Consider the following 24,954-nt stretch of genomic DNA (forward strand, 5'->3'; position numbering starts at 1 on the left):
TCTGAGTCAAAAGCTCTAGGGGGACCCACTCATCAGGGGAGTCTTCACAATATTATGTGATTACTTCAAGGAGCTTGACCAATTTTCCACAGTAAATATTAATTTAAAAAATCTGCTTTTTGTAGTTGAACAACAATAAAAAAAATCTGCTTTTAGCTGGAGGAGGTAAAAATTATTTTTCAATATGCCAGAGCACTGTATTATTAAAAGGATCTGTCCTGAGGGGAAACTAGTTAACCACAGCATATTGTGCTGGGGTTTCATCAGCCTAACTGACCTGGAGAAAGGGAAATAGTCAATTTCAGCCCTCCCTATACTACAAGGATAAGGAGATGTACTCAACTTCAGACCATCCTGCTCCATGTAAAGTGGAAGAAAACATTGAAAAACAGTTGTGAAGTTTAAAATCCAGAGGCACAGTCACTAAAATAGCAAACAACTTTAACCTGGGCTTGGAGGAGTATGACATTGAGGAGCTCTAAAAGATGGTTCCTGTGGAACCTGTAACAATGGGAAATTGAAACCCACCCCACTATTCTTTTGACATTGTTTCTTGAAGTGCTGACCTTAATATGTGGCTTATAGATGGGCAGCATGTTTGTATAAAGATCCTGGGAACTAACATCAAAAGATACAGACTCTGACCTTCAGGCATCCCAGCTCCAAAGACGTGAAGCCAGGATGACTTTGCTGACTTTCTACCATGCTGACTTTCTACCATGGAGCCAGGAAGACGTGAAGCCAGGATGACTAATCCGGCATGATGCACACCTTGCCTTATCGGAATGGACTGTGCTGGTGTGCATGTAGAGACCTTTGCCCCCCCTCCCTTGATCTCTTTGTTCTGGTCCCTTCTCCCTCCATATGAAAATCTCTGCCTGCACTGAGATTAGGAAATGGGTTTTGTGACATGAGTCCTCCATCTTCCAGGAGATAGACTTTGAGAAGTGAGTCCCCCACATCTTCCAGATGGCCGGCATCTGCAAATAAACCACTTTCCTTTACATCAGCACCTGCCTCGAGTATTGGCTTTCATAGCGGCAAGCAGCTGGACCTACTTTCTGTTACAAACTGATTAATAAGGAGTTGTTGGAACTGGAACAGGACCACATATCTGAAGCAGATGTAAGAGAAAGGGAACTGCAAGAGGAGGAAAAGAAGAAAAACTTCTACGAAAATTCACAGTGAAGGGTTTTAGCAGAAGTCTTTTCAGACTTCAAGAAACTCCTTAAAAAGTTTTGAAAACATGGACCCCCAACATCAAAAGGTTTTCATTAATAGAGAGGAATATTCATGTTGCATTATCTGCTATAAGCAAATCAGTGATGAAAACAAACAAACGAGAAAACCACCATGGACATACTTCTGAAAAGACTGATACCTCCTCAGCTAGAGCTACAGGTAAGGCCTTTCAGGAGGTATTCCAGAGAAGGCTCATAAGTTCAATAAGTTTAGTGAAACATTGCTTGTAATACCTGACGTGGAACAACCAAACTAGCTCTCAGCATTACGCTAGTTCAATGACTTGATCCATCCATTCTAATCAATATTTCTAAGTCACTACAAACAACAATGTAGATTTTGGAATGTTCTGAGGAAAGATGTCAAATCTACAACAGGTGAAAAAAGCCCCAAATTAACATTTTGTAATTGTTCCTATTGGTTAAAAGAAAGAAAAATATACATATATACATATATATACATACTGATGTACAATAACATTGATGATATAATGATGCAAACACAATTCATCATGCTTATGTAGGAGAAATATTAAGCCAGTTATCATTAATTATATGTATTTGTTCCTTTTGAATTTTTTAGCCATTTTATCAATTATTTTTATTATAACATCAAGACTGAAATTATATTCATAGTACATTCAGAATTGTCTAATAAAGAATATGAGCAAACACAGAATGAAACCAATGAAAGTACTTACAGCAAAAGAAAAACCTGTTAAAGATGATAGAGTTAAAATTTGTTATCATTCCAAGGACTACATTTATTGTGCAATATTTTATGTACAGAATCCTATATCTTTTCTCTATTAATGCATAATATGACAAACATCTCTTCAAAGTGATTAACTGGAACTAGAAAAACATCACTAAATAGAGAATATGTATACAGTTCTATGTTTTGCATTTACTTCTTATGGTAGAACTGAGTCTAAGATCAGGTCTTATTTACTTTGAATCCATAGTGCCTAACACACTGCCTGCACCCAGGTAGTGCTTACTGGTTGTTAAATTACTTACTGTGAAATCAATAGAACATAAATTCAAATCATGTGTAAAGCTAAGGATTTCTAAGCTGAGTTTCTTTAAATATCAGTTCTGTGAAAAAATTATTTATTGGAAAATCAGTGTTATGGACTAAATTGTATTCCTCCACCATTCATATGTTGAAGTCTAACTGTATTTGGAGATAGGTCCCTTAAAGAAGTAACTAAGGTTAAATGAGGTCATAAGAATGGGACCTAATTCAAGACGACTGGTCTCCTATAAGAAGAGGAAAAAACACTACGTATGTTCATACACAGAGGAAAGACCATGAGAGGACATAGCAAGAAGGTAGTCATCTATAAGCCAGGGAGACAGACCCCAAGAGAAATTGGCCTTAACTACACCTTGGTCTTGCACTACTAGTTTCCAGAACTGTGAGAAAATAAATTTCTTATATTTATGCCACCTAGTCTATAGTATTTAGCTATGGCATCTCTAGTAAACTAATATAAGCAGGGGTTAAATTAGTTAATATTCCTAATACTTAATGCTATCTTTTCTTTGTTAATTCATCTTCCTTAACGGTTCTCAAAAGTAGTTGAAGTGGAAGCCAACCTCAGGTGATGGAACTAAATGAGAACACTACATGTGAAAACTGCAAAGCAAAGCTATTTTTATTTAAAAGATCAAGCAATTAAATATATAGATATATGTAATTAGTGAAGTAGAAAATGCTATCTTTCAAAAACTCAAACTATAATGTCTTTTAGTTTTAATTATTCAGGTTCCTGTACAATACTCCCACAAGACGTGTAAAGCACCCTAGGAAACTTTTCATTATGACCAGCTATTATAAAACAGTTTGCGTAGGACTTACTGAAGTTTTATCATAAATTTATGAGAGAGACAAGAATAACAGTTACTCTGGTCCAACAAGAGAATGATATAAATTTTGAAAGTAATGATCTATAATTCTCAAAAATTTGTGGATCAAATTCAAAGTAAAATACACTCCAAACTTAATCCCAGAGTTAATACAGCTCAGGCTTTAGTTTATTGTTGGAATCAAGCAAAGTGAAATCATCTTATTCTTAAACGACAAACATTATGCTCTTTTTACAGGTAAGAAGTCAAACCTCTTCTGCTATGTGAACTCAGTGTATGATATTTATTTGTGATGTCATACATCTGACAAAAAATACATTTTCCATTAGATTGACATTTATTAGTATGTTTTGTATTTTGTTTTGATAACAATCTATTAAATGTCAAGGTATCTTACAAAATGATTAGATGACTATAATGAAAAAGCAATCACAATAAGATATTTCTTGATGCCCTTTGCCCATTAATATTGATAAGAGTTTGCTGCTATAAATGATAGACTTTTAACTGGAAATTAGTTTTAATTGAAGTTAAAATTTAATTTCCTGTTAGAACTGAATTTCCAGTTAAAAACTGAAAATCTTTTAAAATACAGTTATTTCATTTTCCTAAAGTTTTCTTAAATGTCCTAAGTTTCTTTTAATAACTACATTAGAATGAAAAGCAACTGCTTACCTAATGCTTCACTGTAAAATTGGTCCCAAAGCTGAGCGTCATATGGGTGGAGCCAGAAGTCAAAGAAAATGGAAAACATTAAATTTTTTACCCTTTCCATAAAAGTCATTCTGTCTGGTAGTGCCCCCATGACCACAGGCACATAGGAAGGTGGAGCTGGAAGTTTTCCACAGTACTTCTCCACAGTGCCGCCCATAAAGAACCTCAGTGTGTACACAAAAGGGACTTCCAGCAACTCAGCTATCAGCTCTCCACAGGGCATCACAGGGTCTATAACCATCACATCGTAGTTGGTTTCGCGGAGTTTCTTCATGATTGACTGGTTGTAGACTACACTCTCACACAGAAATTTTAACCGTTCACCCACTTGAAGAACAAATTCTTGCAATTTCATTGCTGCCTGCAAGCGTGACAGTTTTGGCATGATGTTAGTAGCTAAATCTAAAAAGTCATTTAATGTATTTGCAGCAACCTCTTTGTCATGATGCATAGGTATCACCTCGAAGTTCAGCGTGGAAGGCTTGCTGTAGTCAATGATGACAGTGTCTGGAGGAACCAACACAGTCACCTCATGTCCCCTTTCCGTGAGTTTCTCCAGAATAATCTTTAGATTGAGCCAGTGACTCATGTCACAGGGCCACACCAGGACCTTCCCACAGAATCCACAGCCAGTGCAGCAGAGCTGCAGCAGCAAAACTGCTGAAATCCACTTCTCAGACACCATGACGGAGTTCTTTCACGCACTGCTCTGCACAGGTTGAATATTTGCTGGGCACAGAGGTGAAGTGGCAGTTTAGATGTAAGGTTAAAAATTAATTTCCTTTGTTATTGCAGAGAACTTTGTCAGTGTTCACCTGGGCACAGTGCTGCATGATACTTGTTCAGGAGGAGATATGAAATATTATTTGAATATCTTGTAGGAAATGTTTGCAGCATTCTTGGAGTTTGTTTTAAATATGTTAAAAGAGAAAAATATTTTTTATTTGACAATGTAAAAATATAATACAGTGTTGGGAACCACCCTGCCTGGTTTCAGAAGCTGTAATCCCCCATGGCTAAGGCTGAGTGAGAGACCTTGGGACCCTAAGCCACTAAGGAGACAAAGCTCATCTCCTTGGCAGGGATGCCACCTCTGCCCCTTTTACTTTACCCTGCTTGGCCCCAAGCCTGACAGGTTAGCCAATGATAGGTAAGATTCCTCAAGGGAGGGATGACCTAAGACAGGTATGGTCACAAGGGGGCCCACAGGGATGGACTTGGGGGGCTATAGAAAAAGAGGGTGATGGACCTTGCCCCTCGGCTTTGACATATAGCCTGAGTCCTCATTCTGTCTGCTAGAAGTCTCCTAATCTCTTGGCTGCCTTACTTCCCCTGCCTGATTTAAGCCTGAAACAATGCAGGAGGGCGGTGCAGCCCTGAGCTGGAACCTGTGGTTCCCTGGGGCGATCAGGCCTAAGAAAGAATGCATAAAATCATGTGAAATCTGCTTTGCTAAGAATGTCCTCAATTTTCTGATAAGAGTCCAAGCATGAAATGAGTTTGTTCCCAAAATCTGATAGCCCTTTAGCTAACTGACCCTGACTCAGAATAAGCTCTCAGAGTTCTTTGTATGTTACCTATTGTTTGATCCTTACTGCCTGACAATGATTGATGAGCTTTAGCTGTATTCCTGTGCAAATTGAACCCAATAAAAGCCCATTGAGGAAAAGGCTCCTGGCCCTTCTCCTTTGAGAGATTGGCCACCTTTCCTCCCCAAGCAGATCATGTCTTGGTAGACTTATTCTCATCCATGGTGGATGGGGGTGGGGGGGGTGGGGCTCTGCGGGCAAAGCTCCCCCACAATAGAGTAACCCATTTAAGAAGGTCCAGTAAATAATATGGTATATCCTATGTAACAAGGTGATTGATAATTTGGGGAAAGAGTAGGTTTTGTCATAAAACTGGTTACATGCTAGCATTGCTTGTATGTAGATAAGACACATGCATTACATAATGACAAGAGGACTGTACTAAATATTATACACAGGCATGGTGTTTCAGGGCAGCAGAAGATACTGTTACTCCAATGTGAAGACAATTAGACAAAGGTTCAGGTTGGAGGAGGTATTTCAGCTGAGCCCAGACACAAAGGTGAGAGAGATGGAGGGTTTGAAGGTAAAAAGAAGAAAAGGAGAAAAAGAATGACTACATGGAAATCATGGGCATTTAAGTACACAGCTTTCAGTTCAGTTTGTATAGAGTGGAGGTTAACACAGTATACAAAAAACATTAATTAAAATAAGACATTATAGAGAACCTTGAATGATGTACTTTGGGTTCAGTTTTGACCTCCATAAAATGACATCTACTCAAATTTTCAAATCAAGTTCAGAATGTAATCATATGTACCCTTTAATAATATAATTCTAGCATCTAAATAGGAGTTGAGTAGTAGAGAAAAAAATGTCTAAGGTGTGAAATGTTTTGTATAAATAAAGCCTCTTCAAAATGGAGTTGGAGCCGCCATCCCAGAGGAAAGGCCTTGCACATTTTGCTCCTTGAATTCTTTGAACTGAACAAAATAACCTTTGGACTGAGCCTAACAGTCTTATAGACAACAGTTTACAAAACTAACAGGAAGCAGATGTCCTGACAACAAGAACTGATAATTGTGGACATTTTTTTGGTAAGTGTTTATAATTTTGTGGGGTTTTTGAATTTTATAAATTGAATTTATTGAGGTTACATTAGTTAACAAAATTATATAGGTTTTATGATGTACAATATATATCATCTGTATACTGTATTGTGTGTTCTCCACCCCAAGTCAAGTCTCCTTCCATCACCATTTATCCCACCTTTACCCTCTTCTACCTCCCCCCACCTACTTTTCCCTCTGATATTCACCATACTGTTGTCTGTGTCTATGAGGCTTTGGGGTTTTTTTTGCTTAATCTTTAACCTTTTTCAACCAGCTTGCCAAGCCCCTTCCCCTCTGACAGCTGCAGTTTGTTCTCTGTATCTATGAGTCTGGTTCTATTTTGTTTGTTGGTTAATTTTGTTAGAGTCCACATATAAGTGGAATCATATAATACTTGTCTTTCTCTGACTGATTTATTTCACTGAGCACTGGATCCAGTTTGCTAATATTTTGTTGAGGAATTTAGCATTTCTGTTCAGGAGGAATATGGTCCTATAATTTTCTTTCTTTGTATTGTGTTTATCTGGTTTTGTAATTAGAATAATCCTGGCCTCTTAAAATGAGCTTGGAAGTCTTCCCTCCTCTTGAAAATTTTGTCATACTTTGAGGCTAGCTGTTACTTCTATGAATGTTTGGTAAAATTCAACTTGTGAAGCCATCCATTCCATGACTTTTGTTTGTTGGGGGTTTTTGATTACTGCTTGGCTTTCATTAGTTGTAATCTTTCTATTCATATTTTTTTATTCTTCTTGATTCAGTTTTGGAAGATTTATATTTGTGGGAATTTTTCCATTTCATCCAGATTGTCCTATTGGCTGTCATGTAATTGTTTATAATATTTTCTTACAATCCTTTGTATTTCTTTGGTGTATTTCTGACTTTATTTATTTAGGTCCTCTTTTTTCTTCATGAGTCTAGCTAACAGTATGTCAATCTTACTTATCTCTTGAAAGGACTAGCTTTTGGTTTCATTGATTTTTTGTTTTTAAACTTTATTTTGTTTATTTCTGCTCTGATCTTTATTATTTCTTTTATTTAATTGGGGCTTTGTTTGTTGTTCTCATTCTAATTCTTTTATTTCTTTTAAGTGTAAAGTTAGATTTTTTTTTGAGATTTTTTTTTTTTTTGAGATAAGCCAGTAATGCTACAAATTTCCCTCTTAGGACTTTTTTGCTGTGTCCCATAGATTTGGGGCCATTGTGTTTTCATTTTCATTTGTTTCAAGATATCTTTTGATTTCTTCTTTGATTTCATTCTCAGCCCATTAGTTGATTAGTAATACATTATTTAGCCTCTATGTTATTTGTGCATTTTTTAGTTTTCTTGTAATTGATTTTTAGTGTCACACCATTATGGTTGGAGAAAATGCTTAATAAATATGATTTTAATGTTTTTAAATTTATTGAGGCTTGTTTTATGTTCTAATATATGAGCTATCCTTGAAAATGTTCCATGTGTGCTTGAAAAGAATGTATAATCTACTGCTTTGGGGTAAAATGCTCTGAAGATATCAGTTAAACCATCTGATCTATTATGTCATTTAAGACCATGGCTTCTGTTAATTTTATGTTTGGAAGATCTATCTATTGATATCAATAGGGTGTTAAAAATCCTTTACTATGACAATATAACGATCAATCTCCCCCTTTATGTCTTCAAGATTTGCTTGACATATTTAGGTATACCTATGTTGGATGTGTAAATGTTATAAGGGTTATATCTTCTTGGTGGATTGCTCCCTTTATCATTATGTAGCATCCTTCTTTGTATTAGTATAGCTTTTGTATTAAAGTCTATTTTGTTAGTTATATGTATTGCTACCTCAGCTTTAAAAAAATATTTGCATGAAATATCATTTTTTATCCATTTACTTTTAGTCTGTGTGTATCTTTCATTGTGAGGTGTATGTCTTGTAGACAGTATACACATGGGTCTTGTTTTCTTATCCATTCAGCTACCCTACATATTTTGATAGCATTTACATTTAAAGTGATTATTGATAGGTGTGTATTTTTTACCATTTTATTATCTTAATTATATTACTCTTTTCTTCTCCTTCTCCTCTTCCTTCTCCTTCTTAAAGAAGACTCTTTAATGTTTCTTATAATATTGGTTTGGTGGTAACTAACTCTTTTAGCTTTTTCCTGTCTGGGAAAATCTTTATCTCTTTTTCAATTTTCAATGATAACCTTGCTGTGTAAATGAGATCCATAATTTGTGTCTGCCTCTGTTGGGCTTGGTTGCGTGTAGAAAGCACCAAGCTGTGCAACAAGGCTGGCATTTATCAGAACCAGGCCTAGGGACCAGTCAACAAAAGTCTCAAGGCACCCTGAAATCTACCCCAACCTGCCTCTGCCTGCAGGTTGCCTGTTCCACTTAGTCACTGAAAAAGCAGTGACTAAGCCAAACAGTACTCAGGTCAGTGAGTCACTGGTTGGGGGCAAATGGTGTTCACCAGATCCATACTGGTTTAAATTTGGTACCAGTGCTGTATTTGAGGCCACTCAACAAATGCTCCATTATATACCAGTCTAGCTGCCACCCATTGGGTGATTGCATACATCTATGGTGCTGTGAGGTCTCAGGGAGTTGTCAGGGTGAGGCCAGCAGAGTTTATCATACCCAAACAGATCATGATTTGGCCATGTAAAGGGAGGGCTCTGCACCAGTCCAGAGTGCAATGGAAAAATGTCTCCACCCTAGAGCCACACAACTCAGTCTGGCCCAGATTATGCCCAGAGCTCAATCTCAGCAAGGTGAGATTGAGAACTGGGATGTTGGGGCTAGTGGATTTCCTGTGAGGAAGAGGCTTCGATTAGGTTTCAGGACAAGTAGGGGGAGTGGCTTTTCTCCAGAGCCTCACAACTCAGCTTGTCTTGAATTCTGCACAGATTTCAGCAGGGTGGAACCACCAGGATTTGGGAGGATGGGGCTGACAAGAGCCCAGAGAGTGGAGCTAGCAGATCTCCCATGGTAAGGAGGCACCAGTCAAGTTCATGTGAAAGATGGGGACATGGCCCCTGCCCAAAGACATACCACTCTGTCACTCACATCCCATGGACCTGCCCAGACCTCTACTACCCGGTGCCAGGCAGCTGACTCCTCAGCAGGGCACAAGATCCACAGGGTCAGACAAAAGGGAGTCCAGATAATAGGGTTATTGCATTTTGCCAGGCTGATGCTGTAAGGAGGGGAATGTTCCACCCAAGAAAGATGACATTTGCAGTGTGAGAGAGGAACTCAGCACAGCATCCTGGCTGCTATCTCTTCAGCTCCAGGCTAAAAACCTCAGTGGTTCTCATGTGACTCTAGTCTGCTGTGCCTTCCCTCCGCCAGAGCCCAGGATGAATGGCTATGAGTGAGATTTTGTGCATTGGCCCTTTAAGAAGGTACCTGTGTCTCTGGTGGACCCCTGTCTCTCCTTCGAGAACAGAATCTTTGCTGATTTTCACAGTCAGATATTGTATGGGCACCTCTCTCTGGCTCCAGTACTCTGGGATGGGGAGGCTGGCTTGGGGTTGAGACCTCATGCTTCTCAGGAGGAATCCCCTGAAGCTGAGATATTCCTTGGGAGTGAGGCCAGCTCTTTTCTCATCTCTGCCCTTCTTTCCAATCTCAATGTGGCTTCATCTGTAAATCCTTGATTATGAGGATTCCTTTCCGCTAGCCTTCAATTTGTTATTCAAGTTGATTGCTCTATATTTTAGTTGTAATTCTAGTTTTGGCCTGGAAGAGTGAGTATAATATCTACCTACTCAGTCATCATCTTTGAGTCCTCGGGATATTCTTAATCAGTTACCAGTCTTGTATAGCTAAAGAATAACTTAGCTTGTTAACACCAATAGAATTCCTTTCTTCTATTCACATAATTATTTCCTTTACCTTTCTCATAAAAATCCATTTTCTTCACCCCATAATTGTGACAAAGTTTGGGTTTCTTCCTGACTCTATGCTCCCAGATTTCAATTTTTAAAAAATATCTCAAATAAATACTTGTTGCCTCTTACTTTGACTTTTTATTTTTATGTTAACAGGGGTTAAAAATAAATATTAGGAAGGCAAGGTTTGATAAGATTGTCAGGGAGAATATAATATTGATTTGTGTGTGAATAACATAAAATGAAAGTCTTATGACTGATGAGAAGAGGTGACCGGTAGCTAAAAAATAAAGTTTCAGTTTATAATTTAAGCAACCCCAGTGTGATAATGACTTCAGCAAAATCATGAAACACTAAAGAAGGAGTAGCTATGGGAAGATTTTTGACCCACAGTATATGAGTTAATGGTTGCACAAGTCTGTGGAGATATCAACTTGGCCCATGAACACTTGAATCTCAAGGTGGGGATAAATACAGAAATATAGATCTTGTGTCCAGCTATCCACCTACTCAAACCAATTCCTCTTCAAATCCTTTAGTATTTCATACTTTCAAGAAGCAGTTTTAGCATTTAACATGGGCCAGATTCTATATAAAGCACATAGAATAAAGAGACAGGTAAGATACTATTACAATTCAAAATGAGCTTAGATACTATTACAGAAAATAATTCAGTTAAGCCAATACATATTGGACACCTATAAGCAAGATGGATCTTAGATGGTAGAGATGAACTGAGGAGAAGCAAATCTCATAACGGAGGGTGCTTGGTAGAGGATGGAAATGAAGAAATGACACTTTAAGTCTTCAAGAATGATACTTAGAAGGTTAAAAAGTGTCATTTGGAAGTAAGAGAGAATATTAATATATTTGTGCTTTAAGTTATATCAAGGGTTATATTCAGTTATAAAATTATATTAAATTCAATAATTTGAAAGAGACAATATATTGAAATTTTAAGCCCCTTGACAGTGTTTCTGTTTTGCTATAAAACAAAAATCCAGAGTGGATTTGTTTAGAAGATACAAAGATAAATCTAGGGTCAAGGATTGGAAAGATGTACTCTGTTGCATAATGAGACTTTGAATAAGTTCTGGTGGTAAGTGGTAGAAAGCAAAGACCAAATAAGAGTCAAAAACAAGAAGAAACAATAGGGCCATAAATCCACTAGAAGAAAATTGAGGCAACATTATACTCTTAGAGTATGAATGTCTTTTTATACAAGATAAATAACACAGAAGTGATAAGATTATAAAAACTGATAAAGTTATCTACTGACTGTATAAGGTACATGATATATTATAAACAGTACAAACAAAGCTCGGATACTGACCTAAACAACACAGCTCAGATACTGACCTAAAATATGTGTTATTAGAGAAATATCCCTAAGTTATTTTATTGCATGAGAAAACTAAGATAGAACTTAGGTTATATAGAGGATTATTTTTAATACATTTAGAAGGGTAGGCATTTTTTAATTTATGTCAAACTGCTGGATGAAATATAAAATCATTTCCCCTCTCCCCCTTTTTTTGCATTTGCCAAGAAAGTAAAAAATCAGCAGACTCCTTAAGCAAAGTAAAAACAGAAATTCTGATGTACCAGTTTTCACTACACTTGGCTTATTTCTTCAAAAAAGAGTAGGGGAATAGGAAAATCTGAAGGCTTGGCAGACTCTTCACCCCACACATATGTTCACGTAATGGTAGATTTCCAAGATCTCTCCTCACCTGTACAAATTAATTCCTTTACACAGCAGTTTACAGAAGGAAAATTGCTGGTTTTCACTTGGCAGTTTTCCTTTAAAATTCTTAACACAGTCAGTTGTCATATGGATTTCCAATTAAAATTCAAATTAGAAAATCTTCTTTGAAGAAACTTTGATCCTGGCTTCAAAGGCTTCTCACAGAAGAAATTCCAAGGTGAATAAATCATCATAATAATACGAATGTTTAGAAAAATGCTTCAGTGGAGGGTTAAATCATAATAGATTTTAATACAAAACTGAAGCTTGCATCAAAAGGTAGGTCATCATAAATGTTCCTTGTAGACATCAATATTGAGAATAGCATAGTGACATTTCCACATTCCCAAATATAACATAATTCATAATATTATTTTGAGCAATAGTATTAATATGATCATAAAATCAATAAAAATTGACATACAAGAAAAATATAATGCTTAGTATAGAAATATAAACTAAGAATGAAAGTTAGAAAACTAAAAATGGAACTGCCTTTTGACCTAGCAATTCCACTGCTGGGATTATAATCTAAGAATCCTGAAACACCAATCCAAAAGAACTTATGCACCCCAATGTTCATAGCAGCACAATTTACAATAGCCAAGTTCTGGATACAACCTAAATGCCCATCAGTAAATGAATGGATCAAAAACCTATGATACTTTTACACAATGGAATACTATGCAGCAGAAAGAAAGAAGGAGCTCCTACCCTTTGAGATAGTGTGGATGGAACTGGAGAGCATTATGCTAAGTGAAATAAGCCAGGTGGTGAGGGAAAAATACCATATGAACTCACCTTTAAGTGGAACCTAATCAACAAAAGAAACAAGCAAGCAAAATATAACCAGGGACATCGAAATTAAGAACAATCTGACAGTAACTAGAGGGGAGGTGGGAGGGGATAATGGGGTTGAGGGGGAAAGTGTTTTCAGGAACAGTTGTAAAGGACACATGGACAAAACCAAGGGGGGGGGGGTGTAAGTAGGGGAGAGGGTGGGGATGGCTGGGGTGGGGGGGTGGCGGATAAATGCAGACAACTGTAATTGGACAACAATAAAATAATTTTTTTAAAAGGATGAAAGTTAAAGGTTGATTTTTATGTAGCTGGCTGAGTTTGGAAAGGTAGGCTAAATAGCTAGAATAATACACAAAGAAGTGGAGTTTAAAAGGTGCAATAAATATGAGATGATTTCTTTGAAATGAAAATTCTTTTCTTTTTTAAATATATTTATTCATTATGCTATTACAGTTGTCCCATTTCCCCCTCTTCACTCCACTTCATCCTGCACATCCTCTCCCTCCCATATTCCCCCCTTTTAGTTCATGTCCATGGGTCATACTTATAAGTTCTTTGGCTTCTACATTTCCTATACTATTCTTACCCTCCCCCTGTCGATTTTCTACCTACCATTTATGCTACTCATTCTCTGTACCTTTCCCCCCTCTCTCCCCCTCCCAATCCCCTATTGATAACCCTCCATGTGATCTCCATTTCTGTGGTTCTGTTTCTGTTCTAGTTGTTTGCTTAGTTTGCTTTTTGTTTTAGGTGTGGTTGTTAATAACTGTGAGTTTGCTGTCATTTTTACTGTTCATATTTTTTATCTTCTTTTTCTTAGATAAATCCCTTTAACATTTCATATAATAAGGGCTTGGTGATGATGAGCTCCTTCAACTAGACCTTATCTGAGAAGCACTTTATCTTCCCTTCCATTCTAAATGATAGCTTTGCTGGATACAGCAATCTTGGATGTAGGCCCTTGGCTTTCATGACTTCAAATACTTCTTTCCAGCCCCTTCTTGCCTGTAAGGTCTCTTTTGAGAAATCAGCTGACAGTCTTATGGGAACTCCTTTGTAGGTAACTGTGTCCTTTTCTCTTGCTGCTTCTAAGATTCTCTCCTTCTGTTTCATCTTGGGTAATGGAATTATGATGTACCTTGGTGTGTTCTTCCTTGGGTCCAGCTTCTTTGGGACTCTCTGAGCTTCCTGGACTTCCTGGCAGTCTATTTCCTTTGCCAGATTAGGGCAGTTCTTCATTATTTGTTCAAATAAGTTTTCCATTTTTTGTTCTTCCTCTTCTCCTTCTGGCACCCCTATAATTCGGATGTTGGAACGTTTCAAGATGTCCTGGAGGTCCCTAAGCCTCTCCTCATTTTTTTTTGAATTCTTGTTTCTTCATTCTGCTCTGATTGGATGTTTCTTTCTTCCTTCTGGTCCACACTGTTGATTTGAGTCCCAGTTTCCTCCCCATCACTATTGGTTCCCTGTACATTTTCCTTTGGTTCTCTTAGTATAGCCTTCATTTTTTCATTAGTTTGCAACCAAATTCAACCGATTCTGTGAGCTTCCTGATTACCAGTGTTTTGAACTGTGCATCTGATAGGTTGGCTATCTCTTCCTCGCTTAGTTGTATTTTTTCTGGAGCTTTGATCTGTTCTTTCATTTGGGCCTTTTTTTTTTTTTTTGTCTTGGTGCACCTGTTACATAAAGGGGTGGAGCCTTAGGTGTTCACCAGGGCAGGGTAACGCTGGTTGCTGCGCTGTGATGCTGTATGTGGGGGAGGGGCCAAGAGGGAGCAATGGCCCTTTCTGCACTCTCTGCGGGATTTCAGGTCACTCCCTTCACCACCCTCAATCAAATGGGGCCCCTCTAGTGCTGATTCCCAGGTGGGTGGGCTTGTGCATGCTCTAGGCCCATGTGGGTCTCTCCAAGGACCTCTCCCGTGAGGCTGGGAGTCTCTCCTGCTGACACCTCAACCCCCACAGGTGTTTTCAATCAGAAGTTTGAGGCTTTATTTCCCTGAGCTGGAGCCCTGGGTTGCGAAGTCTGTTTCGCTCCCCCACCATTCCTCCAGGTTTATCTATGCGCGAGTGTGGGTCTGCTAGCGGTCGCACTGCCTGTCCCGTTCGTTTCACAATCCATCAGTCTCTGGGTCCAGCCGCGTTGCCATGAGTCCTGTCCGCCCCGGCTGCCCGTCTCTGCTCCTCCTACCGGTCTGGACCAATGCCTCTTCTTTATCACCTTGGTTGTCAGAATTCCCTGCAGTTCAATTTTCTGTCAGTTCTGGTTGCTTTCTGTTTTTAAATTGTTGTTGTCCTTTTGATTGTGCGAAGAGGCGCAGTGTGTCCACCTACACCTCCATCTTGGTTTCTTACCCGAAAATTCTTTTCTTTACACTATGAGCATCCAAGTTTGTACTAAGTGAAATGAAACTGGAGAATGTGTGGCATTATAGAAAGTGTTTTTTGAACCAGAAAGGTATATTTTCAAAGAATATACATGAAATAAAGAGAAACTTACTTGGCGTTCTGTGAATAAAAACAATGTTTTTTATTAGAGTAGTTTAAAAGAATTAAGTTGATTATGATTATATATGTTGAATATATCTGATGGCAACAAGCAGTTTGAAGGTACTTAAGATATGGTACAAGGAAACTGAGAGAGATTTAGAAAACAAGATGCCCATTTTAAAAACATGAATGTGTTATAAGGAATGAATAGAAGCTTCCTAAGAAATGCAGAGGACTCTATGGGGTTAAGGGCCTTAACCGAAATTAGTTACATTCGTGTGTGTTTCAACCCATCAAGCAAAGGGAAGAAAAGAGGGTGAATATGGGCATTGGTGGATGCCTGAAGAGTGAGAAATGATGTATATTAAAATGCATATATTGATAATATACAGAGTGGAGATGGGGCATGCTGTACCTATCAAAAATGGACTGCAAAGTATGGCATTTATTTATTCCCCAAGATTTGGCTTGGAGGATAGATATCTCCAAAAAAGAGTAGCTTCTGTTTTGTTAAGCAAAAAAAAAAATGTATATGCTTATATTTGTTATATTAAGAAATATATGGGTCTAATATTTATAGGTCCAGGTATTAATCTGCAAAATGTGTTGGAGAGAACATTTTTCTGTATAATAAAACTTGTGTTCATGAACTTTGACATATAAATCTGTCAAGGCTGATGTCGTAACTGGATCTGCCAAAGGTTATCTGGGATTGACTACCTTAGGTTCATGAGAGTTCATTGTTAATATTTAGAAGGCTTTTGAAGCTGGCTATTATAGCACCAGTAGCATGAACTTAGTCTAGGTGGGAGAATTTACACCACAGGAGAGGTAAATGCTACTAAAGAATTTTTTTACTTTACTTTTTAACCACAGAAAGCCAGTTGTTAAACATCTATAGCATGTCACTGCATATTAATGTGCAGAAAAGAAAGTGCTTATGTAGACATGAAAGCAAGGTAGAGTTCTCGGATTTAACAAATAGAGTAAGTCAAAGCTAGAAGTCTTTTTCATTAGTTTTCCATTATGGAATGACAAACTACCCAAAGCCTTTATTGTCTTAATAATGTTCTATTTCGTTTATGGTTCTGCTCACAATTCTGATGAAAACTAAGCAGAATTGTTCTAGGCTGATCTAGTTCATGGTCATGTAAATGTGGATCACAGAGGGCTACTTGATCTTAGGGGACATAATTTGCAGTAATGTTCTGCAATAAGCTGACTACTATCTTTGTGGGTGAAGATCTTGGGGGACATGTGTACCGCACGATTTAGTATAAGTTAAATCACAGTTAAGGTAAATCACAAGACAAAGGGTTCACAGAGCAGTGAGAGTAAGCTTCAATTTTTAATAGACTTCTTGTATTACATTCACTAAAGTGACACTTGCCAAAACAAGGTAAATAACCAGGACAAGGGTCAATGTAGAACATGACTAACATGTTATTGAATATAAGAAAAGCAAAAAATTCATAATGGAAAACAGCAAAAAAATGTAAAGACAGTAGATATAAAGAAGACTTTAAAGGATAGTTCTCAGAACTCTAAATAATATACTTTACAACTTAAAGATAGCTAACATTATGTGTTCTATCTATTCTATCCAACATTAACTCTAATTAACACAAGTAGGGAGATAACTCTTAAATTTTAGAAAATATAGAAATTGCCAAAGATTCCTTTGCAGTGAATTGTCTAGCCCAAGATATTATATAAAAATATACCAAAAAGCCATCAGATAATATCATACTCAATGGTGAAAGATTGAAAGCTTCTTTTTTCTTTTTTTAATGAATAATCTTTATTATATATTTTTTCATTCATGCCCACTCTTACCACTCCTATTCAACATTGTACTAAAAATGTTAACCTGAGCAGTCAGGCAAGAAAAATAAATAAAATGCAATATAAATCAGAAAGGAAAAAGCAAAATTATCTCTGTTTGCAGATGACATGATCTTATATATAGAAAATCCAAGACTCCACGAAAAAACTGTTAGCACTAATAAATGAATTTACTAAAGTTATAGCTACACTACTCAGTTGTTTTCTGTAAACTAAAAATAAGACAGCTGAAAAATAAATAAAAGTGTTTTCCCATTTACTATAGCACCAAAAGCAATAAAGTACTTAGGAATAAATTTTAAACAAGGTAGTGAAAGCACTAGAAAAAATTAAAACATTAGAGAAATTAAAAAAAAACATAAATAAATGGGAAGGTATCTTATGTTCATGGACTGTAAGAATTGATAGTGTTAAAATATTTATACCAGAAAAAGCAATCTAGACATTCAAAGAGATCCCTATTAAGATTCCAATGTCATGGACATGGACAACAGTGTGGTGATTGTGGAGTGTAGGAAGATATAAGGGGACTAAGTGGTAATGGAAAATAGAATAAAGATTAAATTTTAAAAAAAGATTCCAATGGCTTTCTTTACAAAAATAGAAAAATTCTAAAACTTATATGAAATCACAAAAAAACCTGGATTAATCCATAATCCAATTAAATATAATCATAGGACTTGAATAGGTATTTTTCTAAAGAAGTTATAGAATGGCCAACAGATTCATGAAAAAGAGATTAACATCTCTAATCATTAGTGAAATGCAAATCAAAAACAAAATAAAATATCACCCCACACTTGTTACAATAGTTATTATCAAAAATACAAAAGCTCGGTGCTCCCTTGTTCATTGCAGTATTATTAACAATAGTTAAGGCATGGAAACAACCTAAATGCTTATCAATGCATGAATGAATGAAGAAGTTTTGGTATACATCTATGATGGAATATAAATCAGCGATAAAAAGAAGGCAGTCCTGTCATTTGCAACAACATAGACAAACCTTGGGGACATTATGCTATGTCAAATGAAACAGAGAAAGACAAATACTATAATCTCACTTATGTGTGAAGCCTAAAAAAAAAAAAAGCCAAATTTATAGAAACAAAGAGTAGAAAGTTGGTTTCCCTGGATGGGGTATGTGGGGTAGTAGAAATGGGTGAAGGTGGTCAAAAAGTATAAACTTCCAATTATAAAATAAGTAAATTCTGGAGGTGTCATGTACAACGTGGTGGCTCTATTTAACAATACTGTATAGTATCTTTGAAAGTTACTGTGCAAGTAGCTTTTAAAAGTTCTCACCACACACAAACAACTGTAACCATATGAGATGTTGGATGTTTTAACTAATCTTATTTTGGTGATCATTTCGCATTATATTCATATATTAAATCATTACTTTGTACATCTTAAACATGTACTATATTATATGTCAATTATAACTCAATAAATAATAACAACAACAAAACAAATTGGCTAAAATAAACAAATGTGCAAAACTGTATTAGAAACATTGGTGAACACTCTAGAAGACACAAAGTGAAAAGAAAATATATTTTTGAAGTAAAGACTCAATAAAAAATGTCAGTTCAAACTAAATATTTGCACTTAACTGTAATAAAAATAACAATAATTCTTTCTCTCTTCAGGAGCTAGGTAAGAGTACAGTAAGTCAGTTAACATCATCAGTAGGTTTTTGGAAACTGACTTTAGTTGCAGTGATGTATAATGAAAACAACTTTACCATAGGCTAATTGATATAAACCAAAGTTCTACGCATATTTCTGGTCAGAAAAACATCAAAAATCTTCTAATTAAAACCACAATGAGATACCACCTCACGCTGTTCAGAATGGCCATCATAAACAAAGCAACAAACAAATGTTGGAGAGGATGCAAAGAAAAGAGAATCCTAGTACATTGTTGGGGTTTTTGCAGGCTGGTGCAGCCACTGTGGAAAACAGTATGGAATTTCCTCAGAAAACTAAAAATGGAACTGCCTTTTGACCTGACAATTCCACTGCTAGGATTATATCCTAAGAACCCTGAAACACCAATCCAAAAGAACCTATGCACCTCAATGTTCATAGCAGGACAATTTACGATAGCCAAGTGCTAGAAGCAACCTAGGTAAAGCAACCATCAGTAAACAAATGGATCAAAAAACTATGGTATATTTACACAATGGAATTCTATGTAGCAGAAAGAAGGAGCTTCTACCCTTTGCAACAGCATGGGTGGAACTGGAAAGCATTATGCTAAGCGAAATAAGCCAGGTGGTGAAGGACAGATACCATATGATCTCACCTTTAACAGGAACCTAATCAACAAAACAAACAAACAAGCAAAATATAACCAAAGACACTGAAATTGAGAACAGGCTGACAGTGATCACAGGGGAGAGGGGAAGGAATTTAAGGTGAAAAGGGTGAAGGGTTTGAAGGAACAATTATAAAGGACACATGGACACTAACCGGGGGTGGGGGAATGGGAGGGAGGTGGGGGGGGGCTGGGGGGTTGGGCTGGGGTGGGGGGAAAAGAAAACTGTACTTGAACAACAATAAAAAAAAAATCTTCTAAATGAAGGCCCAAAATGCTCCTAATGTTAAACACTGAAATAAATGTGAGCTATACATACATTTAAGAAAGATTAATATAAACAAGTAAGATAATTATTTCCAATCTACTTATTCCAATCAAGGTCATGGTGGCTGGAGCTCATCATGACAGCTCCAGACACAGAATGGAAACACACCTGAGACAGGAGACCACTCCATCACAGGATGCACTGGTACACACACCCACCTCACTTAGACTGGGACAATTAAGACACGCCAGTTCACCTAACCTGCTTGTGTTTGGGATGTGGGAGGAAAGTGTAGTACCTAGAGAAAATCCATGCACATAAGGGGAGAATGGGCAGGTAGTGGCCCCTGCTGGGAATGTAAACATTTTTTCTCAGCAACTTTAGGACAGAACAACACTGACTTAAACAACATTACTCAAGGACCTTCTGAATTTCTAAATTTCTATGGCAATGTAAACAAGCAGGAGAGGCCAAGGGCACCTGGGCCTTACATTCCCTTCCCTGAGGATGCAGACTTGCAAAAGGCAAATTTCTGCAAATTCAGGACCATACATTCTTCTATGAGAATGCAGACAACTTATACCAAAATATTCAAAAGATTTTTAACTTGCAAAACAAACTGTGTCAAGTTAAAAGGATGTCACAGCAGTATCCTCAGGACAGTTAGATGAGAGAATACTAAGAGGACACAGTAGATTGCCAAGCAAAGGGTGGGAGGGACCTGTGCAGCCTTGCTTCTTTCTCTTCTGTGTCTATGACTTCTAAAGTTCAAATCCTGGAAGTTATGGAGTGGCTTATTGCTAGGAACCATATGTTTTTTATGTTGTAGATTAAATATTTTTAGGTTCTCATCTTGTTCAATTACATATTTTGTGAGCTCAGCTATTATTTAATCTTTCTGAGTTTCTAATGCATTGTGTCTAAAAGGTAGATAAAGAATGTTGTTGGAGGTTTTGGGTGTGGATTAGCAATAATAAATGCAATTTATCTATCAAAGTGCTTGATACCAATTAGGTGTTTAGAGTGCCTATTCCTTAACACTAAAGATGGCACAATTAACATAGGCATTAGTTAGCTGCAGAATCACAGAATAGAGAACTAGACCAGGGATTCTTGGTGGATCACAAACTGAACATGAATAACAGTGTAATCCTGTCACTTTTACAATTAAAATAATTAGAGGATGAATTTAAAAAAGCCAACAAAAAACAGAAGTGAAAAAGAATGAAAGCTAAGTTATTAGTTTTCAAGGGTTTTTCTGTCTAATAAGTATCTGAAAAAATCTGGAGAGTAGTTTTGTTAGAGAGGGACCCAACAGATTGATAGATGTGTTAGTTACAGAGGTATACACATTTGATAAAACAAATCACACTGTATATTTTATGTACTTTTTAAGCCATTGGTCAATTAACCCTTAATAATAAAAAAATAGGACCATACTATCTATCAACATCATGGATAAAATTTTAAAAATGTCCAAGTGTTGGAAAGAATGAAGAACAACTGGAATTCTGGTGAATGACTGGTGGGGTTTTTGATTGGTACAAGCACTTGGGAAACTAGATTTTAGCAGTACCTACAAAAGCTAGAAAGTCATATGCTATAACCTAGAAATTTCACTCTTATGAATATACCCAACAGTATGGCACATGTACCTTACCAAAAGACACGTACAAGAGTGTTTATAGCGGTGTTTATCATAAATAGCTAACACCAAAAGTCTAAATGTCCATCAACAGTAGAATGGGTAAGTAAATTGTGGTTTGTTAATTCAATAGACTCTAAATAACTATGAAAATGAAAAAACTATATCTACATGTAACAACTTGGACAAATATAATAAACATGATGATAAGTAAAATTAGCAAAATATAAAAGACTATATAATGTGTCATTCATTTATATAAAGTTTAAAATCAGACAAAATTCATCTACAGCATTAGAAGTTAAGAAAGTGTTCGCCCCAAGGAGGGCATCATAGGGGCTGGTATGCAGCATGAAGAGGAGTTGTGGGTTGTAACATTTCATTTCTGGATTTGGGTGCTGGTTGCATGGGTGGTTTCACATTGTGAAACTTCAGTGAGCTGAAATGTTTGATTTATGTTTTACTCCAAAACAAAGCTTGCTGGAAATTTGAGAACCCCTCAGCACTGACCAGAGCAAAGCTGCCTGTGATAAGGAATTAGAAGAGTCGTGATGGAAGATTAACAGAGATATTCAAACTTTCCAGAAAAGGACAGGAGTTTGGGAATGGGGCCTTGAATGGCAATGGGACACAGAAAAACTAACAAACAAAATACTGGGCTCCAAGCGGGAGCCAGAGATCAAATATGAATAATATTGTGAGTAATCTACCCCAGTTCTAGGCAAGTGGGTTAGGGAGGAAATATATAGAGGCTTATATTTTTTCCATGGGCTGGAAAAAAGGTAGCGTTAATTCTAGGAGATCCATCTAACATAGATAGAAAGAGAAAGCAACATAGAACCAACATAGGGCTGACAGGTATAAGTAGACTACACTGGCCAAGTGGTGCTTCACTTAGCACCACTTGTACCACATTAGTACTAAGCTTTCCTCTCTCCAGATCTACCGTGCCGGGGGAAAGACAGAGAAAGACTGGGAAACCAAGACACAGGCAAAATGCGGTCTTCCAAGTTGCCTTACCTGTTTAGCTATTTTCACTAACTACAGCATTCATACCCTTGGCCTCCCTACAGCAGCAGAGCGGTCTGGTCCTAAATACTACCCACATTATCTACACTTTGTACAGCATATATCTCAGTTCAAAGGTTGGGGGAGAGATCAGGCTTAGTGTAATTTGAAGGTGCCCTGCAGAACACTGGGCCTGGGTGAGATTTGTTAATAGATTTACTCCTGGAAAGGAATAGCAATGATTGACATATTCTCAAATATGCCTGTTTTATTAGGTGTTAGAAGCATTTTTAAAATTGAGTTGATGATCATCTTTATTTGTTTCATCTATAAGGTTTAGGACCTCCTCCCTGACAATTAAAACAGGATTTTTAACCAGTAGGGTTAGACATTTCCTTGTTTTTTCCTTAAATATAGATATTTGGAATTTTTCTTTACCACTGTTAATCATGCTATTTTTCTGGTCCTTTTCCCACGGAATTGAAGGACAGCCATTGAAATGGAAACTCGACTAAAATTGTACATTATTATACCTCCTGTGTTCAAAGATAATAAATATCAAATATAAAGTACCTATCCTATTTCAGTATCAGTTTATAGTTAACAGGTGTCCTTAATATTTTTAAAAATGTAATGGAAAACAAAAGACAAATTGGATTATACCAGTTCTTTCTGGCAATAATACTTCACTTTGAAATAAAATATTTAAGGTGCTATTTGTTGTTCCAATAGGTTTAGTAACATGAGGAGCGTGAAGGATTTAAGTAAATAATACACTTAATTTCTCAACATGTATTTCTCAAGATCTGTTTCTCAAGAGTTCTGAAATAGATTGTCCTTTGAAAATGAGAAGTTGAGAACATGCTTTTTCACACATTATATAATTTTTCATGTCCTTGCCTGAGATCACACAGTTAGCAGGTGGAACTTGAACCCAGAATCTCAAGACCCTTCACAATCTTACTTTTTGTAATCCCCTTACTTAAGGCATGCAGATTAATTATTTTATTCAGTACCTTCAATAATCAGTGTGGGATACATGTATGGAAAGTGATAATTATTATTGAACATATTTTGGATGTCTTAGAAAATAATCATGTGACTAACATCTAAATTTACAGAAAAAATATTTTCGAGGCATATGAAACTTGGAATTCAGAAATAAAGAAAACATAGTTAAGTGGCATTATAGAGAATATTAAAACAGATGTTACTTTCAAAATTCTAAATACCATATCTTTAAACATATGTGCAAATTTTAATTAACTTGCATATGTTTTATTTATATGTATGATATGTTCATTATCCTCCCTCTAGACCAATTCTATCAAGAATTTTAAAAGTTTAAGTGATGAAAAATTGGATAAAGAATATTTTGGCATCAGGGAAAGAAAAATACATATATATATATGAGTGTGTGTGTATGTATGTATATGTATATATACATATACATATATATACATACACACACAAATTTTACTTGTGAAAGATAAGATTAATGTCAAGTTACAGTAAAAATATTCCTGTACCTATGGCCTGCCACAGGTCTTTGTGCTCACCCTTACCCATGCCTGAAGGGGTTTTCTTCTAGGGAGTCTGTTGTCTCTTGCCCCCGCTGCCTTGGGGTCTTTGTCTGAATGCCCTCTTACTTGAGACTTTTCCTGACCATCCTATTTAAAAGCATAATTTTACTCCCAGAACAATCCAGTTTTCTTACTTTACTATACTGAGTATGTCACACTTTAGAATCCTATCTGTTTTTCACATTTGTTTCATTTATCATCTGTCTCCCCTTACTAGAATGTAAGCTCTATGGGGTTACACAGAGATTTTGATTTGTTTTGCTAATTGTTGTATTCCCAGTACATACAAAAGTTGTGGATATCGGGTTTTTGTTCAATAAACACCTTTTTACACAAAGAAAGCAAGATGGAAGGAAGGGAGGAAAGAAGTAAGGAAAGAAAAAGAAAACTGAAGGAAAAGAGGGAGAGAGAAAGGAAAAGAAGGAGGAAGAGGAAGGCCAAAAGTTGTGTAAAAGCACAAAATTTTGTATAAGAAAGTGCCATTGATAGCATCAACTATTAATTCATACCCCTGACACTACTGAGATCTAGAGAAAAAAAAACATGCAGGGAAGAAAATAAAGGGAAGAAGGCTCATAAAGGACAGAAAGAGAAGTAAATGGCCAATCAGAGCTGGCCTGACAGTTTGCATTATTTTGTTTGATCCTCATAAGGAATCTGCAAGGCAAGGAAGCTCGAGGCTTGCCAAAGGAAACTGAAAAATTCAGGTGAAGACAGTACTAGCCCAAACACTCAGAGGAGTCTAAGGATGGAGAGACAATGAGAGGCAGAGGGGGGCAAAAACTCAAATTTCCCTTATTCAATCCTAGGTTTTTAAAGGTTTTCTGCAAAGAAAAGAATGAAGAACCAGTGAGGGAAAGTAAATCAAGTATCATTTCAAAATGTTTGCCAAAGTAT

At 36.7% G+C, this 24,954-nt stretch overlaps 1 protein-coding gene across 8 annotated transcripts in view; it reads right to left on the reverse strand.

Annotated features, from left to right (window-relative positions):
* Positions 1–24,954, reverse strand: part of LOC112320082 (UDP-glucuronosyltransferase 2A2) — a 61,371-nt gene that overhangs the window by 19,541 nt on the left and 16,876 nt on the right. Inside the window, exon 1 of one of the 8 annotated variants that reach the window (XM_024577480.4) lies at positions 3,789–4,553. The exons of the other annotated variants lie outside the window; for them this stretch is intronic. Coding sequence (XP_024433248.2) covers positions 3,789–4,512 — 724 coding nt within the window. The 5' untranslated portion in view covers positions 4,513–4,553. Of the gene's footprint in view, positions 1–3,788; positions 4,554–24,954 lie in introns of those variants that run through there. 8 annotated transcript variants of the gene reach the window in all.

The sequence above is a fragment of the Desmodus rotundus genome, chromosome 4 (genome assembly GCF_022682495.2).
Source record: "Desmodus rotundus isolate HL8 chromosome 4, HLdesRot8A.1, whole genome shotgun sequence".
NCBI classification, from domain to species: Eukaryota; Metazoa; Chordata; class Mammalia; order Chiroptera; family Phyllostomidae; genus Desmodus; species Desmodus rotundus.